Source organism: Gigantopelta aegis, chromosome 9 (assembly GCF_016097555.1).
Source record: "Gigantopelta aegis isolate Gae_Host chromosome 9, Gae_host_genome, whole genome shotgun sequence".
Lineage (NCBI taxonomy): Eukaryota > Metazoa > Mollusca > Gastropoda > Neomphalida > Peltospiridae > Gigantopelta > Gigantopelta aegis.
This window is the reverse complement of record NC_054707.1, coordinates 25,913,041-25,939,441: the sequence shown is the minus strand read 5'-3', so window position 1 is coordinate 25,939,441 and position 26,401 is coordinate 25,913,041. Positions and strand designations below refer to the sequence as shown.

At 37.8% G+C, this 26,401-nt stretch overlaps 1 protein-coding gene across 1 annotated transcript in view; it reads right to left on the bottom strand.

The window, feature by feature from the left end:
• Positions 1–24,956, bottom strand: part of LOC121381507 (chromodomain-helicase-DNA-binding protein 1-like) — a 66,619-nt gene extending 41,663 nt beyond the window's left edge. The window contains exons 1-4 of the mRNA XM_041510829.1: positions 24,795–24,956; positions 15,730–15,842; positions 3,789–3,895; positions 3,212–3,341 (exon numbers count right to left, since the gene is read on the bottom strand). Of these exons, the coding sequence (XP_041366763.1) occupies positions 3,212–3,341; positions 3,789–3,895; positions 15,730–15,842; positions 24,795–24,891 (447 nt within the window). The 5' untranslated portion in view covers positions 24,892–24,956. The remainder of the gene's footprint in view (positions 1–3,211; positions 3,342–3,788; positions 3,896–15,729; positions 15,843–24,794) is intronic.
• Positions 24,957–26,401: the final 1,445 nt, after the last annotated feature.

Below are 26,401 nucleotides of genomic sequence, written 5' to 3'. Positions count from 1 at the left end.
GAAAACTAAGTCAGATGTAAATATGTAAACTTGGCTGAAAAAAAAATTGGAAGAAGAGAGATATAATATCATGCAATTCGAGATGACGTCTAGCTAAGTTGATATGTTGTCAAGATAAATAACACATTAAAATTAACTGACATAAAAATCTTGACTAAGTGACACAATATGATATTTCAAGTACTATTTTAAAAATAATAAATTTACTGAACGATGAATAATAAAAAGGTTCTTATACAATTTTGTTTACAATATGGAATTTCATTGTACGAGTTCTCGTCCAGTACAGATTTTCACCACAACAACTCGTACAAATAAATTCGATATTGTAAACAAAATTGTATAATAAACTTATATTATTGTACCAATGTATAAAATATAAACAATTATTGGATTAATTGCAAACTGCCTGATCACCTAAAATCCTATTATTTTTGCTTTGTATTGTTTTGTATTGTTTGTAGTATTAATATATTATTAACACTAGTTTATACCATTAACACAATTATAATGATCAATTGAGTGAAAACTTAATAGAATCTATCACTGTATCATTTTGTCCAAAAGGTTGGAATTGCCTTATCTATACCTCACAACGGTGATTGATTCTTTTTCTTGCCCATTTAATTACAGTAACAAAACATTAATTTTGTAAGCTACGGTTTGTTTACTGTAGAATGATTCGTATACATTTCACCTGCAAAGTGGAGGAAACTTGGAGTGTTTTCTCTTTTATGGATGCATTACCTGTCCTCAAACAAGTGCACATCCCCCCCACCTCAGATATTAAGGTACCGGCTGCCAAGGAACGGATGACCACATCCTCCGGTGGAACATCAGTTGCAATCATTGGTGTAGGCCCCTTCTTGGAAGGTGTCGGTGGATGCGGCAAAGATGGCAACATGTCGTAGACAGCTGCCAAACAATCCCTCATCGTCATATGGTCCGTAGAGTCGGTATCATCAATGATGGAAGCCGCTGGAGCGTCATCTCCGAAGTCTCGTAGAACTTGAGCACAGGCAAACCGTAACGGATGCCGCAGGTGAACCAGACCGTGCATGGTCCCGTCTAGACCGCTCAGAGGCCACATCAACTGAAGATCTGCGATGATGGTCCGTGGAATCCGTGGGAAGCCGTACAGGCTGTGGGGAATGGCTACAGTCCCGACTCCGATGCGTCGAAGATGACTTCTCCTTATCCTGTGATGGTACCGAAGATCGGCGAGCCGTGGATTCCGTAGAACGTCTACCGGAATGAGCAGGCTTCTTAGAGGGCTGAGTAGAGGCAGCGGGACCCCCGTCATCCGAAGTCCTATTAGGTGGAGCCAAAGGAGCCGAAACTCCCGAGGAGGGAACTGGAACTGGCCCTGACCCTGAATCCGCCGGTTTGGATGAAGTCGTCATCAACGCCATTGTTTCTTGAAGCATACGTAATGGAACGTAACACATCTGCCACAGAGTCTGTGATCGAAGGTGAGGATTCCATCTTCTTGGCCCTCGCTGACACCACCTTCAGGTATGCAGCAAACTCAACTTCCGATAACCCCGAACAAAGGTTACATCTCGAGTCAAGAGCACACGGAACATGACAACCTGGACATAAGTCGTGTGGGTTGCCACCGGCGGTAAACTTCTTACAGCGTAAACACGCACGCACAAGTCGTTGAACACTAACATAAGACATGATAACAATTTTCTATCTGTGAAAAAGAAAGAAAAAACAACCATAACACAAACACAAAGCCGGTCAACAAAAGACGCCATATTGCAAATGGTGGCCGATACGATGCTAATCAACAACATGACAACAAACATTTCAAGGAAAATAAACACTTAGAAAACCAAGTGAAATACGCGAAACGACGCAAGAAATATAACGAATACGATGGCGAAAATATTCCACCAAAATACACGAATACAAAACCAAAGGTTGATGAAAAAAATTGACTCCAAAACAGAGCCAAAGAAAAGATGTCCAGACCCTTTAGCGAAGAGAAAAAGAAGGAAGTTACAGTCATGTGACTGGAACTAGAGAGCAGTATGCAGTAGAAGAACTTAGGCCATCCCATTGGCTGTTGGGATGTTCGGACCAGACCATTTGCGTGAGGGGGAGGTGCACTTGTTTGAGGACAGGTAATGTGAAAAGAAAACATTTAATCGTATGTGGAAAAATATAGTCCACCTTATGCAACGACATAAATATGTAACACCTTAGCAATATATATATAAAGCTGAAAATATGAATTTGTTTAAATATTTTTAAAACAATGATAGAACGTGAAATGGCAAACAGAATTTTGAAAACCAAGAGTTATGACATCAATCGTCGTAAAACATGAGTTATGATGTCACGCGTATATAGATATCGTCTAGCCCTCAGGTTGGACAGATTTATCTAGCCCTAGGGTCAGACAGATTTTTGTAGCTCCATGCAACAGTTGGATAACCCTGTTCAGTGGGCAAGAAAAATGTATCTTAAGTTGGTCTGGGTGCATGTTTTCATTTATCATCTAGTATCATAAAAATCTTTTATCTAAAAATTACTTTCAACATAGTTATCAAGAACAAACCTCGATACGAGAATTCAGACCCATGACAATACTTTGAGAGAAAAACAAGTGTTAAAAAAAGTATTATTTTGAAAATTTATTTGTGGACAATAATGAATTAGGGAATTTTTTAATTAAGTGTGACACAAAATGAGGGTAGTGTGCAGCGGCCTTCTATTTAGAGCTAGCTAGAACACTGCCGACAGGATTTTAACCACTGACCATCTTTGTTCGCTTCCAGTGCTCTACCAACTGAGCCAAGAGGAAAACTCCCACTACATGTAGCTACTGGAATAGCTAGTAGAGGCAGCAATTGGTGCATTTTTTTCAAAGTACACAATCATGTATGTATATATTTTACTATGCAACTCATTTTGGTAATATTGGTCTGAAGATATTAATATTTGCAGATGATACAAAATGTATATTTGTGTAACAGTAAATTTGTCTTAAATTTAAAATTATATAAATTAAAGTATTTCCCATCACCTTTCTTATTAAAAAACTATCAAGAAGATGGAATCACACTTTGTCCAAAGGTCCCCAGACTACATGGTTACTTGTGGCAGCAACATGACATAATCTTGTTTGGTTTACATAAATAATTAAATCACCATCAATTATTAACTTTTTGTAATGTGGATAAACATATAATAAATATACCTCATATGTTGTGATCAAAACATTAAAACAGTAAGCATTTCCATTTTTAGATTTCTTAATCTTGTAGCTCAAAGCATTCCTTAAATCTTTGTCACCAACAAAACAAAGAGTCTCAGTCTTTGGTGAAAACCTGAAACATTAATTAAACATAAATAAACAAGCAATACACATACATGTATTATAATACGAACCTCAAAAAAGGCAGTCAGTAAGAGAACACACTTCAGGTGCTTGGGCTGTTGCACCAAATCACCTCAGTGGATCCATTCTCTTATTGGGGATTTTTTTTTCTTTCTGCGATCCAGGTTACATTTTAACGAACCCTAAACTCTTGAAAATTAATGGATACATTTTTTCATTATTTTTATAAAGAACAGTAAGAGACATACTAGCTGTAGGCACCAAATACATAGTCGCCATCATTAAAAAATGTCTGAACTTTTGTTTAACAAATATTTGGTTTCTTTCTATGATTAAACAATGCGCTGAGATGTTGATAAAAATTATTTCTTTTCTCATTCCAAAATAATGTTATAATGTAAAAAATAGTAGTTGTAAACTTAAAAATGTAATATACCGTTTGAATTCTGCTTCCCAGTTTTCAACTACAGAACGTGGACAAACCACAAGAAAGGGTTTTCCATTGGAAGTAATTCCATCCAGATAGCAAAGGAATGCAATTGTCTAGAACAAAAAAAAGAAAGAAAAAGAAATACACACATTCTATAATATTACACAATGAAAAAGAAAAAAAAACTTCTTAAAATATTTTATACATGATATGTGTACACATCATAAAATATTATTTGTTTCCCGACCGACCCTAATTTGAACCTGCTGACCACAAATCTTTTTTTGTTGTCCAAAATTGTTTTTTAATATAACAACGATTTCCACAAAAACGTTCCAAAACCATCAGAAGTACTAATCTGGTGTCGTTATAAATCAAATTGTTCTATATTAATTTTGTTTACGAGCAAACGAATCATTTTTTTCTGACAACTGATTGATGGAGTTACTTCCCTTCAAATTGAAAGACCAGTTTGGCAACTTTCGTGAGATATCAGGCGAAGAGTTTTGATTGTCGGAAAACTGTCTTCACGAAAATATGCGATGTTTTCCAATTTACTCTAGCGACAAACTGGCCTTGTAGAAATTTAGGGACCTTCTGATAAGCGAGGGCTCACCCTGCCAAATTAGCCAACTGATAATTTTTATACAAAGTGGTTACAAAATTTTGACTTTGGCTAATAAAATATTCCTCAAATTAACCACATTTTAATAATTTTCAAGGAAATGCTCTACATTTCTGAAAACTGTCTCAACCAAACAAAATTCCAGTGTGAGCCCTGTAAGCCCTGTATGGGGAGGGGTGTTTACCGATACTGATTAACTTTACTGCTAAATCAAATTATTAAATATGTCAGTAAAAGAAAATTCATTATTTTTTGTAAGTTGTCACTGGGATTCATTGAGCCAATTGATTTCATCAAACCAATACTGGATTTAGAAGTACTTATTCTTACAGAATAAAACTAACATTGTAAATTATAAAATTGGTAAGTCTACCATTTCTTAGATACATGTACACTAGGAAAGATCATATTCATTTAAACATTTTTTAAAAATGTTATTGTAGGACAGATAAATATAGAACCCTTCTTTTTAAATTTTCATTTAAGAAATTGTTAGTTATAAATTATTTACATGCATCTATCCAATTAAGGTTCAAACACATCTGTCCTGGGCAGACAGTCCAGCTGCCTCAACTGCCTGCCCAGGACAGAAGTTAGTGTTGGTATGAGAGGAAACCTGCTGCTTATTACTAAACAGCAAGGGATCTTTTATATGCACTCCCCCACAGATAGGACAGTACATACCACAGTCTTTCATAAACCAGTTATGGACACTAACCATTGAGGTTTGTGAAACACTCACTACCTTTAGAGTCGGTACAGCAATTAAAAATCGCATTTTCAATGCACTGAATTTGAACCTAGTACATTTATAGCCTTGAACCCATAGCATTGTCACACCACGGAGATGGGTGGAAAATAATTTTACATTCCAAAATAAAATGTTTTTCCTACTTACCCTATATTTTTTCAGCATGTACGGGTAATAAGGAAACAAGTAACTTTTTTTCCGGCCTTATTGTTTTTTCAAAGCAACACTATGCTGTCAGGCATTTATCCAGGCGTTCTGTGATTCTGAACATGAGCACCTTATTCCCAAGAGAAAGTGGCACTGAAAATTCCCAATATATGTATTTAATTATGTCTGTTCTATAATTAATTATTTTTACATTGTTATACTGCATCATTTAGGGGCCCAAAACATATCCTAAGTATGATTGAAAAAATATCCCAAGAAAAATACCAAATCAAAATCATGTGTTTTGTACATTGTGGCTCTATATCTACTTACATGTAAAAACTGGACACGTATGGGACCAAGTGAAAAGTCTGGTTTTAAGGGCTATCTGGTTTAGATATTGGTACTGATATTACAATGAAAACTGTCCAGCACTGGCATACTGGCTGGGGTAGCAGCAGTGATGGTTTTTATATATTCTGCGGTGGGATTTAACTCAGTCAGTTGATTGCTCGCTCGAGGTGCTTCCGTCGCAGGATCAAACCACCTCAGTGGATCCGTTCAACTGACTGAGGTTTCTCTTGTTCCAACCAGTGCACCACAACTGGTCAAAGGCTGTGGTATGTGCTTTCCTGTCAATGGGAAAGTGCATATAAAAGATCCCTTGCAGCATTAGAAAAAAATTTACTCGGTTTCCTCTAATGACTATGAGTCAGAAATTACCAAATGTTTGACATCCAATAGCCGATGATTAATTAATCAATGTGCTCTAGTGGTGTCATTAAACAAAACAAACATATATATATATATGTAACAGTGAGTGAAATGTGTGAGGTCCATGTAAATATCATAACGTACACCTTTCACTAATGTTTTATTCTGTACATAATTGTTTATTTTACCTTTAATTAATGTTATATTCGTTTACTAGGTTTTCCCGTATAGAATATACTATACAGGCAACGCCCAAGTGATGTTTCCCGCCAACGATTGGGGCCAATTGTCCGTGCGGGTATTTAGACCAATCGCTATAGTTTATTGTGTAGTGGTCACTGTTTTATGATCACGTGACAAACACTACTGTAATTATTATTTGGTTCAAGACGTTCTTTTGACTGCTCTGCTCTACGACTTCATTTCTTCTTCATATCCGGTATCATTTACACTGCACACACAAGGCTGGAACCATATAACATCTAAGCGTTCCAGTCACTGACCATTTTGCCCATAGCAAAGGGTCGTTTTGTTTTGTTTCCCTGGTATGAATAAACTGTGAACCCTTCCGGTAACTCGTGTTTGTCATCGTGTTTGTCTGTTATAATGGAGCCGACGTAGGGACCTGGGATTCGAACCAGCATACCCAACTTGAATGGATCGTCTGCGACAGCTGACTTTTCCAGTGCAGTGATCATGTAGACGGATGGACATGACATTTAGATGAGCTCTTTTCTTTCTTTGCTGTTGAACAGACTTTGTAACTGAAGTTTGTTACGGACTATTCGGTGGATGTGAACATTTTGTGTTTCTTTGACTTTGTATGGACTGATTGTATTTACATGTAAACACTATTGTCAGTATCTATTTGGATTTCAGAAACAATTAGTTACATTCAGTTAGTTTAAAATAATTTTAACAATTATTGTGATAGTTTGTTTACATTTAGTTTGTTTACATCCGGTTTGGTCACATCCGGTTTAGCTACTTCCTGTTTTGGCTACCTCGGATTAGTATTAAACCAGTATATATATATTTTTTAAATTTTCTGAAATATAATTGTATAGTTTTTTCTCTTTGACTTTTACAGTTGAATATTTTTTCCTGGTCATGACTTAAGCCATGAATACATAAAACAATTTTTTTTCTCTCTCTCTCTCTCTCTCATTGGTCATGTAGATTTAATCATTAATGGACTAGATTGACTCATCAGTTTGTTTATAGAAAGCTGATACCTTTAGTAACCGGAAACAAATATTTAAGCTTCTTTAGTTGATTATTTTTATTTTTATTGAATTTAATCTTGAGTTTGAAATTAATTTAATTTTAAATTTTAAATTTACATTTTGAAATTTGAATTTAAGTTTTGGGTCTAGTTTAAACTTAAATAAACTTAGTTGATTATAAATTTAATTAAACAAATTAAATTAGATTTAAATTTTAAATTTAAAATTAAATGTTTTAATTTAAATTTAAATTTTGGTTTAGGTCTTAGGTTTACTAACATTTTGCACTCCACTGCATTGCATACACCTTCATACTGCTTTATTCCTTTCTTTTGTAACTTTGACTTTGCTGAGCAGTTGTCTTGATATTTATTGCTAGTTTGTTTAGAGATGTATGTATGTTTTCTTTTCAGTTAACCCTCTACTACTAGAGCAGCTGTTGAACACATTCCTGTGCATATAGTTATAAACGTGTATAATTAGTTGAGTTATATACTTATTTAATCATTTGTTTTATTTCAGAGGTGAGAATTAACATTTATTTGTAAATAACTGTATATAGCCAGCAGGACGTGAACTGATTCAAACAGCAAACCTGAATTGATTACTTTAATCTTAATTTGTATCATCCAAGATATCGTGCTAATGTACCTTGGGTGTGGTACTTGGGTGGTATAGGTAAAACTGGTACGTCAATAGGACATTTGATTTAATTCGTCTGTTTTATTGCCTTTATATAGTGTATTGGGAGTTGAAGTTTCTGGAATAGGTATTCTTCAGAAAGTGTTGTGATAATGCAGGTTTAGTTGTCGATATTTAGTTGATATTTATGCTAGTTGTATTCGCCTGTATCTAGTTGTATCCAGTTGTATCTAGTGAACCTAGTTGTATTTATTGAGGTTTATACGAAATCGTATCTGGTTCAATGGCGGAAGCAGAAGATCAGCTCGATCCCCTAATGGAACATGCACTATATTATGGTGGTTTTTCTGCTCAAGAAGTGTCTCAGCTGATAGATGCATTTAAAGAACTAGGGATTAAACCCAAGTCAGAAAGTCCCGAAGATCTTCAGGCTTGGATGAAAGAGTATGTGAAGTCATTAGAAACTACTCCAGCACCTCCCCCTGACATAAAGCCTGTTGTTAGTACCGTCGAGCTGAGTCAACCACCTAAAGTTGCATTCTTTTCGGGTGACACTAACTCGAAAGGTGAAAATTCTTTTGACACGTGGCTTTATGAAGTGGAATGTCTACAACGAGATAACAAGCACTCTGTACAGGTCCTAGCCAATACTGTGAGGAAATCATTGAGGGGCGATGCGGCCAGAGTTACAATGCGTCTTGGGGCCGAGGCTAGTCTTCATCAGTTTGTTAGTAAACTTAGTATATATGGATCGATTGATGAGGGAGAGTCTTTGCTTGCAGAATTTTACAGCGCTCATCAGCGAGAGGATGAAGATGTTTCTTCCTGGGGCTGTCGAGTGGAAGATATGTACTACAGAGTGTTTAGAACCAGTGCTGCCAAGGAACAGAATGCCAACCAGAATTTACGTTCTCGTTTCTGGGGTGGTCTGCAGCAATGGATCAAAGACTGTAGTGGACACATATATGACAGGACTCCAGAATTCGATCGGCTTAGGGTAGAACTGCGTAGAGTTGAACAAACTCATATTGGTTCAATTCAGTTTTCCAAACAGCTTTCAACCAAGAAGCCAGTTCCTGCGAAGCGGTCTACAGTGGTTTCACATTCTGCAGAGACAGAATCAGAGGTTAGCAGTAACATGAAGAAGTTGGAAGCCATGATTTGTCAACTGAATTCCAGATTTGACAAGCTGGAGGGAAAGTTGAGTGAGAAGGCATCTCACTATCCTTTACCAGGGAGAGAATCCCAGAGTTTTACGGTACCTCCATCTGCACCAGGGGACAGGTCATCAACTACACCTTTTTCCAGAGGTAGAGGTTGTGGTAGGGGTCAGACGAACCGCAGCAGAGAGATAACCTGTTGGAAGTGTGGACAGGTGGGACATATTGCCCGAGGATGCAGAAGCCAACCTTTAAACTAGATAGCAGCTTTGAAGGAGAGCAGATCAAAGGTGGAATAAATAAATGCTCCACGTTTTTACCTTCTTCAGTACCTGATGGTCTCATAGGTGAGGCAAATGAAGCTTCTGTGGTCATTAACAATCATCCCAGTACAGCACTGCTTGATACGGGATCTACAGTTTCCAAGATAAGCCAGACATTTTATTCAGATCACTTGAGTGATATAGAAATTTTTCCATTAGCAGATATTTTAAATATAGAATGTGCTGATGGCCAAAGTTTGCCTTACAGTGGTTACATTGAGGTTGATGTGATCCTGGAGGGTGTGTTATCTGATAAACCTATGACTTGTTTGTTTCTATTTGTCCCTGAAAGTAGGTACAATTCAAAGGTACCCATTTTGTTGGGTACAAATGTATTGTCACCAGCTTTGGATGATTGTCGTCGACAACATGGAGATAGGTTTTTACAGGTAGCTGATTTACATACGCCGTGGTACTTGGCTTTCAGGAGTATTGTGTTGCAGGACAGAGGTCTGTCAAGGAGTAATGGAAGGTTGGGATTCATCAAAAGTGCTCTGACGCATAGCATTACTATTACTCCTAACTCAACAGTTACCATCTCAGGTTTTGTTGATAAGAAGGTTCCGTTTCGAGACACGTGTGCCATGATGGTTACACCTGCGAAGACTGCTAATCCAAACCTGGAGGTTGCACCAGCCATATTTTCTTATCACTTTAACTCTGTTTCAGGTATTGATGTCACATTGTCGAATGTCACCACACAGACAGTTGTCATTGCACCAAAGGGTATTTTATGTGAGATTCAGCAAGTAACCTTGGAGGATCTACAGTCAGGTGATGGTGAAGATGAGAAACACCCATTGCTTGAGAAGATTACACTTCCAACGACTGGTTTGACTCCAGAGGAGTTGAAAAAGGGCACTGACTTGATATTGAAGTATCAAGCTTTATTTTCAACTGGTGATCAGGACATTGGTCACTGTACAAAGGTGCAGCACAGAATTGAGCTGACCAATGAGGTTCCTTTTAAACAGCGGCACTGACGCATACCACCAGGTATGTATGAGGAAGTCCGTCAGCATTTGCGACAGATGTTAGCATGTGGAATCATCAGGAAGTCCTATAGCCCGTGGGCTTCATCGGTGGTTATTGCTAAGAAGAAGAATGGTTCTTTGCGCAGGTGCGTAGATTATAGGCAGTTAAACCAGTGGACAATTAAGGATTCCTATGCCTTGCCTAGGACTGAAGAAATATTTGATTGTCTATCTGGATCTAAATTCTTCTCTGTGCTCGACATGAAGAGTGGATACCATCAGATAGAAGTTACCGAAGAACATAAACCAAGGACAGCTTTTACTGTGGGCCGTTGGGGTTTTACGAATATAACCGGATGGGGTTTGGACAGACGAACAGCCCTGCTACATACCAAAGGGTAATGGAAGAATGTCTTGGTGATCTCTATCTGAACACATGTATGATCTTTATAGATGATATCATAATTTTTTCATCCACATTTGAGGAACATCTCCACCGAATGGAACAGGTATTTCAGCGCATCCAAGACTATAACCTTAAGTTAGCACCAGTCAAGTGTAGTTTCTACCAGGATCAGGTCAGAGAGTTAAGTCATATAGTCTCTGCTGAGGGCATTAAAGTGGATCCAGAGAAAATAGAAAAGATCATTAACTGGCCGGCACCTATGAATGCGGATCAACTTCGTTCACTTCTGGGGTTTATGGGTTACTATCGCAAATATGTTCCAAAGTTTGCTAAGCTAGCTCGCCCACTAACCAATCTACTTCCACCAACAGGGAAGAAGTCCAAAGAACCCAAAAAGAAGTTGCCGGAGAAGAAATGGGATTGGGGACCTGATCAGCAGTGTGCCTTTGATAGACTTAAACAAGCTTTGACGTCTCCACCAATCCTTGCTTATGCGAAATATTCCCTGCCATTTGAACTGCATGTTGACGCCAGCCATGAGGGTCTTGGAGCAGTACTCTACCAGGAGCAAGAAGGAATCAAGAGAGTCATAGCATATGCAAGTCGGGGTTTGTCCAAGACAGAGAGGAATTATGTTGAGAGTTTGTGCATGTCTGAAGATGTTCTTGATGGGCAAGAGGAGACGTCCATTGGCAATATGACAAGCAGAGACTGGAGACACCATCAAGCTAAGGATCCAGTTATATCACTTTTTCTTCGCACCTTAAGTCAAGGTCACCCTCCTATTCATGAATTTCTCATTCTACTGAAGCACTTTCATTGTACAGAGAATGAGATCGTTTGAAGTTGCATAGAGGAGTTCTTTATCGACACGTTTTGATAAATGACGAAGAAAGAAGACAGTTGGTACTTCCAACCAAATTTAGATCAACGGCACTGAGGGGTGTTCATAACGATGTTGGTCATATGGGACGAGACAGAGGTATTGCTCTTTTGAAAGACAGGTTCTACTGGCCAGGCATGGCCAAGAGTATCGATGAGTGGATAAAGTCATGTGACATGTTTATGCCACAAGAGTCCTACAAACAGAAGAGCGCCACTTACCAGCATTTCGACCAGTCAACCTTTAGAGTTGGTGTGCTTGGATTTTCTTACTCTGGAGACTTCAAAAGGTGGATTTCAAAATATTCTTGTGATTACAGATCACTTTACACGTTATGCACAAGCCATTCCCACAAAGAACCAAACTGCAAGAACAACTGCAGAAGTCTTGTTTCACAACTTCATAGTGCATTACGGCTTTCCACACCGCATTCATTCGGACCAGGGTGCAAATTTCCAGAGTAAGCTTTTGAAAGAACTTTGCACAGTCTGTGGTATTGAGCAGTCTAGAACTACTCCATATCATCCTATGGGTAATGGGATGACTGAGCGTTTTAACCGGACTTTGTTAGATATGCTTGGTACACTCAGTGCATCTCAGAAGACTGACTGGAAGAGCCATGTAGCGCCCTTGGTGCATGCTTATAACAGCACTTGACATGAATCGACGGGTTATTCGCCATTCTACCTAATTTTTGGTAGAAACCCTCGGTTACCGGTTGATGTTGCTTTAGGTTTAGAGCCAATGCATGACAAGAAAGTATGCAAGAGTATACAACATCCCTACGTAAGAGATTACAGGACTCTTACAGACTTGCTACAGTGACGGCAAATAAGAGCAGGCACATCAAAAGAAAAAACGATGATGTAAAGGTCCGTGGATCGACATTGCAGGTTGGAGACAGGGTCCTGGTGCGAAGTCTTGCGCTTGAGGGAAAACACAAGATAGCAGACAAATGGGAAGAAGATCCTTATGTTGTTAAAGACCAGCCTAATGCCGACATTCCTGTCTTTGTCGTTGAAAAGGAGAGTGGACAGGGTCGAAGTAGGACACTTCACAGAAACTTACTGCTACCCATTGGACCTATTCCCTTTACTTCACACAGCCAGGACAAACCAGAACCCAGACCGAGACCAAAGCCAAGAACGAGGCAGTCGATTTCTAAGATGCCTACCACAGAATCATCCAATGGATCACCTCCATTGAATCAGGATGAGGATTTTGATGAAGATTATGTGGTACGGTTGACGGAAGTGGTTATTGAATCAACAGATGCCAGCATTTCCCTATCTGCTGACACAGACACTGTTGGTGAGGAATATCTGGACAACACTTTGCCATTGGGAGAATCAGAAACTCCTATAAGTTTTGTAGAGTCTGATACAGATGACGACCCACTTGTAGAAGAGCCAGTTGAGCAGTCTGATTCCATCTTTGATATTAGGGAGGACCAAGTTCAACTGGACGATAATGATTCCCCAGAGGAAGTCATGGAGCTACCCGATCCTGGTGAAGACATGCCGAGGAGATCTCTACAAAACAGATGACTTCCGGCATGGATGACAGATGGAGGATTTGCTATGGTCCACACAACTGATTGTGAGTGGAAAGACAGAGAAATTTGTTTAACTTACTTGGCCTCAAATAATTCGTTCCAAGGTATGCCCGAGAATGTGGTTTCCGCTTTGATATCAATTGTTTCCAATGTATCGGAGTCTTAATGTGTAAATGACGGGGACGCCATTTCTCAAGAGGGGGGAACATGTAACAGTGAGTGAAATGTGTGAGGTCCATGTAAATATTATAACGTACACCTTTCACTAATGTTTTATTCTGTACATAATTGTTTATTTTACCTTTAATTAATGTTATATTCGTTTACTAGGTTTTCCCGTATAGAATATACTATACGGGCAACGCCCAAGTGATGTTTCCCGCCAACGATTGGGGCCAATTGTCCGTGTCGGGTATTTAGATCAATCGCTATAGTTTATTGTGTAGTGGTCACTGTTTTATGATCACGTGACAAACACTACTGTAATTATTATTTGGTTCAAGACGTTCTTTTGACTGCTCTGCTCTACGACTTCATTTCTTCTTCATATCCGGTATCATTTACACTGCACACACAAGGCTGGAACCATATAACATCTAAGCGTTCCAGTCACTGACCATTTTGCCCATAGCAAAGGGTCGTTTTGTTTTGTTTCCCTTGTATGAATAAACTGTGAACCCTTCCGGTAACTCGTGTTTGTCATCATTGAGAGTACCGTTATAATGGAGCCGACGTAGGGACTGGGTATGTTCTTAACACAAGAATACAATTATAAACCAGCCAGGACCCGTAACAGTTCAACTGCCCGTGGCCCACAGCTCCGGTACGTAGCTTCACTTAAGGGAGGAATATGTAGTAGTGTTGGTATAAAGTGCTCCTACTGGCAGTAGCTAGTGGGAATTTCCCTATTAGCTCAGTTGGTAGAGCGCCGGACTCTCGTACTGAGAGTCTGTGGTTCGAATCCCCTCAGTGGAGGTTGATTTTTCTGTTACATATATATATATATATATATATATATATTTATACTCTTCAAAAAATGTAAGGCAATTACCTGAAATGTTAATGTTAATTTCAACTGTTAGACCGAACATACGTTTTGACCACAGACATCCTAGTAAAAAATGTTCAGGTCTGTTTACACCAAAACACATTCCATAGTTTGCATGTGCATCACGCAGCTGCCCCATACACGTGCGTGGGGTGTCATTCTCGATTTTGACAATTTCCAGGAAGGTCGATTAACCACTGTGGAACATTATTTCTGTCAATCTTTTTCATTCTGTTGATCATATAGTTGTTATTGTTTTGTTTTTAGTCATTTTTATTGTTTGAATTTGCGATTTACTGATAAAAAAATGTCAACTTTCAATTTTCACTTCTGACCCCAATCCTCCTTCAAGATCTTTGGTGGTCATAAAACCTACTGTAATACTGAACTACCGGTTGTAATGTTTGCCCAATTAATTCACTATTATCATATAACCATTCCCCACAGCTAATATACCTTACAATTTTGGCAATTGTAAATTCTTTAATTAGAGTTTCCCTACTTTTTTTGAAGAGTATAAATGTGTGTGTATGTATATATGCCCCATCCGCACTTTTTTGGCACCTTCCTATGCTTGTATCTGGTTTACAGAGGATTTGGTTTTGTGAGGTTTCACTGTACTAGACACTGTGCCACATGAGGTTAATTAGATAAACTTTCTTTAATTATTAACTTTATAATAAAATGGAGTCTACTAATCGTAGGGAATATGTACTAGTTATGAGGACAGGTGATGTTGAAAAGAAATTATTAACTATGAGCTATTCGGTTTAAATCTATTTTACTATACATTATATTCCCAATAACAAGTAAAAAATGTTCTTCCTATCTTGATTAGCAATACTTCTAATCAACTGAAAATTTATTAGCAACTAGTGTTTAATGATTTTAAAATTGTGTAGCGATGTCTGAAAATTGTGCAGCAAATCATGACACGATACTGAACAAAATGTTCCCTCAATATCTGTTAAACATTCCAAACTTTTATCTGAAAACAAGGATGCCTTAAACAAGAAGGGGAACAGGACGTAGCTCAGTGGTACAGCGCTCGCCTCATGCTATTTCTTGTTGCAGCCAGTGCTCCACAACTAGTGTAACAAAGGCTGTGGTATGTACTATTCTGTTTGTGGGATGGTGCACATAACAGATCCCTTGCTGCTAATCGAAAAGAGTAGCCCATGAAGTGGCGACAGCAGGTTTCCTCTCTCGATATCTATGTAGTCCTTAATCATATGTCCGACGCCATATAACCTTAAATAAAATGTGTAGAGTGCATCGTTAAATAAAATATTTCCTTCCTTCCTTAAACACAACGTCATTCTACACATTTTCCAATACAGGAGACGGGATTGTTGTTACTTCCAATCAAACTGTGCATGTTTCCAACACATAAGACTCAAATCTGACCTGATTATCCCTGTAACAATAATGATATAACTACAAAGAAAACAGAATAAAAATCTGTGGAAAATTGATATAAAAATATTCCAAACCTGGCAGGTTTTTCCAAGACCCATTTCATCTCCAAGGATACAACCATGACCCCTGTTGTAACAATCTATCAGCCAGTTTACTCCATCTATTTGATAGTCACGCAAATTAAGATCTGAAATTAAAACAAGCATTATGAGAGTACTGCTAAAGCAATACATATCCCCTATCTCCTAAATTTAAGGGTCATAACTCAATGAAAACTGGGTAAATCAACATGAAAGTTATACTTGATCTGTAACAGTACATGATAAATCTATACACAAAATTTCAACTCAGTATCTAAAGGCAATATAATTTTTTTTTTTTTTTAAACATCCGGAAAACTATATGTGGGACAGACAGACAGACAGAAGGATGGAGATCTATGAAACCTATAGTTTCATCCAGTTGGACTCTGACATTGGAATACATTTAATGAATAAACAAAAACCTGTCAAAAATATAATGATGTCTAATATTATACAAACCTACATGTAAATTAGTAAGTTTTACAATGATGTCATTGTCAAAGTCTCGTCTGCTTAGCAGATTTATAGCATAAGAAGTTTGGTTAATTAGTCACGTTACGCGTCACTCTTAAAAAACAAGCATTCTGAGAGTACTGCTAAAGCAATACATATCCCCTATATATATATATACTTGATCTGTAACAGTACACGGTAAAGCTATACACAAAATTTTAAATCGGCATATTGTAAGGCCTTCTGAAAAAGAGTCTGGAAAACAAATTTGCATCTCTTCGGTTGAACCAGTAGGGGATTAACAATAGCCCAGTTTACAGGCATAGCCAGAATTTATGGGGGGGGGGGGGGGGGGGGGGCAACCCACACTATGTATGTACGTATGTATGTATGTATGCATGCATATATACATGTATGAATATGTATGTTTGATTTTATAAAATTTAATACAGTAAAAAACAAAAAGAAGAAGAAAAGTGGATCGGAGGGTCTGTCCTTTGACCCTGTCCTCCCCCACCCCAGCTTGCCATGCCACTGGATCTGAAGATTGTCAACATTTAACTATGGCATGCATTTAATGTTTTCATATAACAGAAACTGATGGATCATTATAAACATTTGTTGGTTGATTTCGATAGTATATATTGGACAACACATGCAGGGCATAAAATTTTAATTTTTCAGACAACCAATATGTCGTTCTTGTGGTTTTTCTGTTTACACGAACGATTTTCTTCAGTAGTTGAGATACAAATGAAAAGGTTAATGGGCAACGATAATTATCAAATGAAACTCTAATATGTCCAATTTTTTTAGCTTTTCTCCATCAAATGTTCTATCATAAATATGAAAATATACTGTTTGTGTGCTAGGACTAACTTGGAAGCTGCCAGGCGAAAATAAAAATTAAGTTTGCTGGTCCTAACCCGACAGACTCATAAAAATCGACCAATCAAAATCTCTTTTGACCTGTTTTGGGTTGTTTTTTTTTTTTTTTTTTTTTATTATTTTTTTTTTTTTTTAAATATTTAACCAATTTCAGTTTAGGCTTAAACTACCGTAGTATAATATTGATCTGTAGATGATATTTAACAAACATTTTTAAAATCTCGATATAATTTAACAAAACATTTACGTCAATTTCGATTCATTGGAAATTATAAATTCTGTAAAATGTTATTCATAGTAATAAGAACACGATTTTTGCAAGACGGTGACACAAGTTCTCACACACCGCAATGCATGTTCAAAAGAGTTATAATGAAAACAGCACCACGCCAAAACAACAGAACAGAACAGAACAACCCAAAGCGAAAAGGAACCAAATTAGACAAAATGGAATCTAGCGTTGGCTGAAACAACACCAAATATTTAAAACTGTATGGCTAAAACGGAACCAGAATCATTAAAAGTTGTAAACAATAATATGCTCAATAAAAAACAGCTATATTAATAATTTATTACCAGGTATTTAAAAAAAAAAAAAATTTAAATGTCCATATTGTAATAGCAAGTACATGTAGTTAGACGTCAGCGAAATGCAGGCAATTGTCCACATGCAAGTGTTTATAGAAAACATGCATTGTTTACATTATTAAACATTAAATAAGAGAACACATTTTAAAGGAAAAAAACTTTTGCTGGTCTTTGTTGTTTTGATGTTATTTTTCTTTTTGTTTTCTTTTTTTTATTATTTAATTTTAAGTTTTCTTTTATTGCTGTTTTGTTGTTTTAACAGTACATTTAATTAACCACAAGTACATAGTACATTCTCTTGTGACAGGCAAAATATGTTTTAAACTAACTCAGTCTAACGGTAGCTGCACCGGTACTTTCACGTAAGCCAGATTAGGCTACGTATTGGCATGTTTTGACAGTCACAAAGTTAATATTAGCAGTCATTTTGTCAGATACTAGGTACAGTCCCTAGAATACCATAGCATTTGCTATTAATTAATAGACCCAATTCTGTCCGAAAGAAGCTATACAAGTGTCCAACTCTGTGGAGAATCCGTAATCAGCTGACTTATTTCGACTGGCTTGGAATAGCTGGGGAGAGATTTTCCTGACACCAGTCTATAATTTTGTTTAACATATTTTGTTTTCATCAGTGTCATTAAATTGCATCGGTATATAATATAATATTCTAAGAAACCATCCATAAAAGTTCTGTGACATGCTTCAAACACCGAATATCATGACGTTAGGAGTTTGAGAATTTCAGCCAACTTCCGTAATTTGTAAATATGTCGGTGGTGTGCTAACGCAGGTAGTATTTTATAACGAAAGTAGACGGTGGTCGTGAAGGAAACAGCTGGACACGTTGAACGACGGAGGAAAAGCTGGTTAGATCATTACCATCAAGCACATATGACATTAGATATGAATATGATGTAAATCTGTCAGGGATTTCTCACTGCTCGCAGTCTTCCAAAACATTTGATATTGGGCAACACACGTTTGTTTGGATTTTCTGACGAACGATTACAGCTTTTGGATGAATGATCCATTGATATTGGTTTTGCATATCCAACAGACGAACGACAAAATTGTGTGTGCCAAATTTCTGCACATGGATACATGATGCAGCATTCTAATGACATCTGCTAATGGCGTAGGAAGTGAGGGTGGGAGGCAAGGGGAGCATGTGCCTAGTTACCGATTATCCGGGTCTTTGGGGGTGAAGCAAAGCCTTAGTGATTACTGTTTTACATAGAATAAAGTTATCATATTAACTTTTTGCATGCCTTGCATATTGTCATTTATTTTCTGTAGCTAACACATAGTTGCAGCAATGTCTTAGGAGTATTATAGCAGCTTGGGTTGTCATATAAGAGAAACGAACAACGGGAATATGAATTAGTACAGTCTATATTTATTACCGACATGTTTCCGTATAGCTTATATTGTCGAGGGGACCCTGACTAGAGGCAGGTTGGGCAGAAAAAAAAAAATTGATGCAATTTTTAGGTAATATTAATTATAAATTTTAACAACTTTGAAATGATAAGATAATTATTAATATTATAATAATTATGATGTGGGCTACAAAATATATAATTTGTATGTATAATAATAAAATTTATATGCATGATTCAAGATAATTATTTTTATGATTTAACATAATTATTTTATTTCCAAATAGAATGTAATAATTAAACAATTGCAAAGTTGTTACTTTACAACTTTAAATTACAGTATTATTATTGTCATTCTTATTATATAGATGTATTGGCAACAGTGAAAATGTTCCACTGAATACATTCTTTTATTCTTTAAAAAAAAACCCAGTTTCTTGAAATAATGAAATGATTTTGTTTTTACAGATTGTGAAATTATCTCATGCTGGCCTTCCTTACCGGTTGAATGCAGGCGAAAAGAAAATAGCAATAATAAAATATAGCCAACTTCAGACCTTGTCATCTAAGGGGAGTTATATCTCTCTCTAGCTACCCATCACTCCCCTGAGATTAGTTCAAGGAGAATAATATACAGCTCCCTTTGGCATGTGAATATTAATATTTTAAATTGCCCCCCATAATCTAAGTTAGGGTAGCAATTAACTCCCATATTATTTTCATGTCACGGTCTACAACCTACTAAAACATAATGTTACCTCATCGAATAAACATATAACTGTTTTAATAATAGGGTTTAACATGGTATATTTATTAATAAAACACAAAAACTTACCTGAGTAAATAATGGTTAACACACACAGATTTTATATATATATAGTAGAATCTCGTTGGCTCGACCTCGGAAGGGTCGTACACACCGCAACGCTCGAACCAAAAACGAAGTCCCAAGTTTTTTGTTCGGTAAACCATTGTATTAACTGATGATGGGTCGAACACGCCCAGGGTCGACTATAAGCCTTCGCTCGAACTAAATTATTGGTCCCGTCTGTGTCATTAGCTATATTTCCCTCGCACCGGTGATCCATCAAATATCAAATGAAAAAACACCGAAAAGGACCAATAACTGCTGTGCTTGCGCAGTTGGTTATTACAACATTCGGATTAATTATTTAGGCGAAATGAGCTATAGATGAATCGGAGAATCGTAACACTAGCCATACAATCCTTTCTTTACCATACCTGTCATGTTGTTTGTTAATCGGCTATCGGTAATGTTCTTTCAAGTACAGCTAGCGTCACCTGTTAGATGAACTGTGATACCAATCAAACAATTAGTGCATCACCTGTTAGATAAACTGCGATACCAATCAAACAATTAGTGCATCACCTGTTAGATGAACTGCGATACCAATCAAACAATTAGCGCACAAAATGACATCGGCATGATGCGTTACTTTGAACACGTCTACAAGACCAGTTTTAAATGAAACAATGGGCGAGTTAATCAAGTGTCATCACTTCAGCAACCACACATTTAATTAATATGGACATGAGCTTCTGCGTCACACAATCGGAGTAATTCCTAATAAATTCTTTCACTCTGTATATTAGTGTTGTTTTATACCTAGTCAGTGGATATTGCAGATTTTGTCTTGGGCTGTATTTGGAATTGTTATTGCAACTAAAATTTAAGCAATATGTACAAAACTAATTTTTCATAAGATACAGGTGGAGAAAGAAGATGGGGCAATTATCATGACTATTAGTAAACTGATCTGTATCAATATGCCTTCTGCTAGACTACACATATTTAACCCAAGTTGCTTTTAACCAGGGTTAAATTACCTCTTGTATAGATGCACTTATGTAGCATATTCAAGGAAAATGTATGAATGAGATGGTTAAATGCCATATTATTCTCCATGTGAAACAGTGTTTTTAGAAAGGAAAACAAATATCAAATATGGGGATGACCATTCATTTTATGGCAGATAATTGCTGAAGCAGATTGTGTGCGCGCGTACACACACAATCCGAAGAACTGCAGAATACCATAAAACGCCATATAGATGCAAAAAGGTAAGTCCTTTAACTTGAACAGAAGCAAAATCTACAATGTGCCACAACCACCAAATTACATTGATTCATAAGAGTAAATTAAAAAAAACCCCAGAAACATATATACATGTATGTGTGTGTGTGTGTATATATATATATATATATATATATATATATACTCTTCAAAAAAAGAAACGCAAAAGGGTACAAATGGGTTATAACTCCGATTTTATGTTTCCTACTGGTTCATGCTTTGTGAATATAAGGTCATTGCATGTCCCAAACACATTCCCACGGTTACATTCGATAAAACGCAGCTACTGTACAATAAAGTTCCAAAATGTGAATATTCGCAAAAACGCAGCCACGTGCAAACCATGTCACCACTGCACGTGCGTTGTCTGCACGTGCAACATGAACACCGACAGTATAAAAGTGCAGGGTGTTCGCTTGCCTGGCCTCTGTATCTGGCCGACAGTTGACAATCCAGGACATGCCACGTCTCAGTGAACCGCAGAGAAACAATGCCATCGGCCGACTAGACGCAGGCGAATCCAGAACGGCCGTTGCCCAGGGCATTCCATGTGTCCCCAAGCACCATCTCCAGACTGGGGACCGTTACCAGCAACATGGATCAACACGTGACCTCCCTAGATCCGGTCGACCACGGGTCACTACCCCCCGGGCAGGACCGCTACATCCGGGTACGCCACCTTCGGGAACGATTGACTACTGCCACCTCCACAGCCGCAGCAATACCAGGTTTGTGCAGGATATCCGACCAGACCGTACGGAACCACCTACGTGAGGTAGGAATTCGTGCCAGACGTCCAGTTCGAGGTGTCATCTTAACACCACAACACCGTCGACTCCGACTGCAGTGGTGCCAGATTCATCGACAATGGCCTCAACTGCGATGGAGACAGGTGTGGTTCAGTGACGAGTCCCGATTTCTGCTCCGACGTCATGATGGAAGATGTCGCGTGTATAGGCGTCGTGGTGAACGTTATGCGGCAAACTGCGTGCAGGAAGTGGACAGATTCGGCGGGGGTAGTGTCATGGTGTGGGCAGCCATCTCACACACTGGCAGAACTGACCTGGTCCACGTGCAGGACAACCTGAATGCACAGGGCTACATTGACCAGATCCTCCGGCCACACATTGTTCCAGTTATGGCCAACGCCAACGCAGTGTTCCAACATGACAACGCCAGGCCTCACACAGCACGTCTCACAACGGCTTTCCTACAGAACAACAACATTAATGTCCTTCCTTGGCCATCGATATCACCGGATTTGAACCCAATTGAGCATCTATGGGACGAGTTGGACCGACGCCTCCGACAGCGACAACCACAGCCCCAGACCCTGCCCGAGCTGGCAGCAGCCTTGCAGGCCGAGTGGGCCACCATCCCCCGGGACGTCATCCGTACTTCAATGGGCAGGCGGTGCCAGGCAGTTGTCAACACACGCGGAGGCCACAGCCGGTATTGACTCCAGATGACCTTGACCTTGGTGGTGTGTCCTATCACTTACTCACAATGGACTAGAGTGAATTGTGAACAATCCTGCAACATTTGGTAATTATCGGACTCACCATTCAATAATTAAATCAATTCTCCAAATGTTACGACAATGTGGTTTTGCGTTTCTTCTTTTGAAGAGTATATTATACACATGTATGCGTATGTATACATGTATGTATGTATCCGAAATACAAGTATACCTTTATTGTTTAATACATTATACCTATTACACGTCCGCAGGTACAATATCTGGAGTGGGGTAGTGGGCAAAATCTTGAGTAGTAGGGACAATCTTGGTAGGGGGAGAAGCCATATTTATATATAAAGTAGTAGAAAACCTATATTTTCGTACTGCAGGCACATTTGCACACACAAATAAAGTTTAAAAAAGAACTTTTATAATAAATTATTATTATTATTATGTGTGTGTGCGTGTGTGTGTGTGTGTGTAATTTAACTGCATATACTTTTTATTTTAAAAATAAAAATAAATAAATAGATGTAGTAGCCGAAGATGGCAAAATAAATACAAGTATAGAGAATGTCTTGATTGAACTCTAAAATTAAATTAAATGAAAAATGAAGACCACACAAATTTGATGATAAAAAGAGTATAGTCTTTATTCAAGAACTGGATGCATCTGGGTTTGGGGGTTTTTCATGAAAGTAGATGGAATTGTGTATTTTATTTATAGTATAATGTGGAAATTTTATCAATGCACATGCTTTAACCATTTTGGTTGCTATTAACGTCGGTTATTGTTGACAAGCAACAACATTAAACTCAACATAGTCGCATTCTGTGTGGGAAGCCATGGCATTGCATCAGGTTTGTCATGTTTTAGTGCCTCTACCCAGAAGCGGCGTCTGGTCTCTTCTTTTCGAAATTTGTAAAACGATATTTTTTTTAACATCAAGTTATGGTTTATGCAGCCAACTTTCAACATGTTTTGGGCATCTTGGCCGTTAACTGATGTAAATGATCGACTGAAATTGACTAAATTCCCTATCAAACCATACGTAACTAAGGAGAAGCTTCACCGCGTCACGTGATAAACAATGGCAGATAGGGCCGAAGGGTTTCTAGACGTTTCGTACCCAAACCCGTTCGTACCATACCGTTTCGTAACCACTAGCATACCAGTTCGTAACCAATTAAATAATGTCATACATTACACCTAACATTAATATATTTTTTAAATACACAATTATAATGTTATATTACAAACATATTGTAACATTTAGCAAAAAAAATTTTTTAATAATCACTCAGTATCTTTTATAAGCATTAAATGAGCAATTATGTGCTGTGCATCACTGAAGCATGCCATTTCGTAACCAAAAAGCATACCTTTTCATAACCAAAAAGCATACCTTTTAGTAGCCAAAGAGAAATTCTTTTGTCATAAACCCATTTAATATTGATTGTATTAACCCGTGTAATAACGGTATGCAAATTTCATGTCATATGCAAATCTAAATACAGAATAAGTCATATTTTGAAAGTTTTGAGAAATATACCAACATATAAGTTTTTATTAATTTCACATTTACCTTTACCATAAATACAATTATATGAATGTACTGGGTTTCAATATCTCTATATATAATTATATATGTATGTTAATATTACTGTTTGTAAATATTATTATGTTTGTACATAAAATGTTTTTTGTCATGTAAAACGAAAAATGTTATTTGTTTGAAATATATCAACAAATAAGCTGACTTCGCTTGGCATTATTCTTCGTGACAATTTCTAATCGCTAATTATTAAAATACAGTTGGCTTGGATTTTTGTTGTTTTGTTTTTCATTAAATAACATGTACAAATGTGGGTACGAACTGGTATGCCGATGTTCCTCTGGTTACGAACTGGTATGCCTTTGGGTACGAATTGGTATGCCTTTGGGTACGAACTGGTATACTTTTGGGTACGAACCGGTATGGTTACGAAACGACCTGATACTGGGCCGAAGTACCCGTATGTTCGGTTCCGAGAATTTGCTTTATAATAATGTAAAAGTGTAAATATAAAATTGTGCCCCCCCCCCCCCCACACACACACACAATTTGTGGCACCTCCCTACGCCACTGCCAGTACCACTGCCACTGGTAGGCTAATTATCATTATTATTATGCCCAATACTAGTAATCACCTCCCCATCCATATTTCCTAAGTAAATCTTCTGTAACGGCTACTCTGTTTTTGTTGGTACTAACTGTCTTTGCATCAACAGTTGACATATTTTCCATGACAAGATATTACACTTTACACAATTTCTTTTTAAATTTTCTTTTCACCAAATTTCACTTTATTTATGAACTGATTTTTATTATATTTGCGCGCCGAAACATAAAGCTGTGAACCAGTCAACGGGTTCGGAGATATTCGGATTCGTCCGTACTGTTTATTATCTAATGGGAAACATCTTACGTGTATTCGACACTGTTCTGGGCAGTATTCAGCAGTATTCGATCTAGTATGCATGAGAAGTGGATAGTTCGCGGTTTATCTTGATAAGCAAGAGAAGCGGATGAAAACTAAACACGTAAAACACCTTAATGCAGATTTACTGCACTATACAGCAGGAGCGGATCCAGGGTTTAGTAATTGGGGGGGGGGGGGGGGGGGGGGTAACACAATTATTTAAAAAGGCAAATTCGAGTTTGCCGAAGGGAGCAATTTAGTTAACTCTTCCCAAAACTAACTCACCCCAGCGGTTGATCAACAACTATCCCGAAACTTTAGTCTGCTCGAAATAAACGCAATTACCATCCAATTGCATTAGCAACTGTGATATCAAAAGTTATGGAACATGTACTGTTAATGTTATCACGAAAGACCTGAGTACATCGGACTATCAGTTTGGTTTTAAAAGTGGGACATCCACCAATATGTGTTTATTTGCTTTTGTAGTTCGCTTTCTCAAAAGCATGGTATTGAACCCAATTGTTTTGTGTAAAATGGGGCTCATATATTTCCTATAACTTTAATGTAACAAATGGCGTCCGGCAAGGTGGGGTAATGCAGGGGCGTGCGCAGGAAATTTTGCAAGGGGGTGTCGAGGTGTCTGGCGAAGCCCGACACCGCGAGCGCCGCAGGCGCGAAGCCCGTGGCGCGTGGTCTGGGGGGCCCTCCCCCCGAAAATTTGGAAAAATTGACCCCTTCTAGGGCTATTCTGAAGTGTTTTCTGCTGGCTAGCCGAGCTGCTTTCACAGGAATGTAAAAAATCGGGATATGAATTTTTTTTTCGCCTTGAGCGGGGTGGGTGGGTGGGTCGACCCTACCCCCCCCCCAGCGCACACGCCTGTAATGTCACCTTTATTATTTAATATATATTGATGACCTTAACCTACACTGCAGTTGTCTAAATAACTTCAGTTTTGCTGATGATATGTCGCTTCTTTGCCCATCTATTTCTGCATTGAGATAAATGTTAACGATTTGCGAGAAATTTGCAGAAGATTATGATATTATATATAATACAATGAAAACAGTTTGTATGTATACTGAGCCAGAAACTTCGATATATTTGTTTGGTGATGTACTGAAATTTGTTGACAACTATAAATATCTAGGTCATATTATATGCAAAAACATGAAAGATGATAAAGACATTAAACGCCAGTATACAGCCCTTTGTGTACGTGCAAACATGTTGCGGCGATTTGCAAAATGTTCAGAATCTGTTAAAACACAATTATGTGTGAGTTATTGTAGCAAATTGTACGCGGGTGTATTATGGGAGAAATTTATACAGGA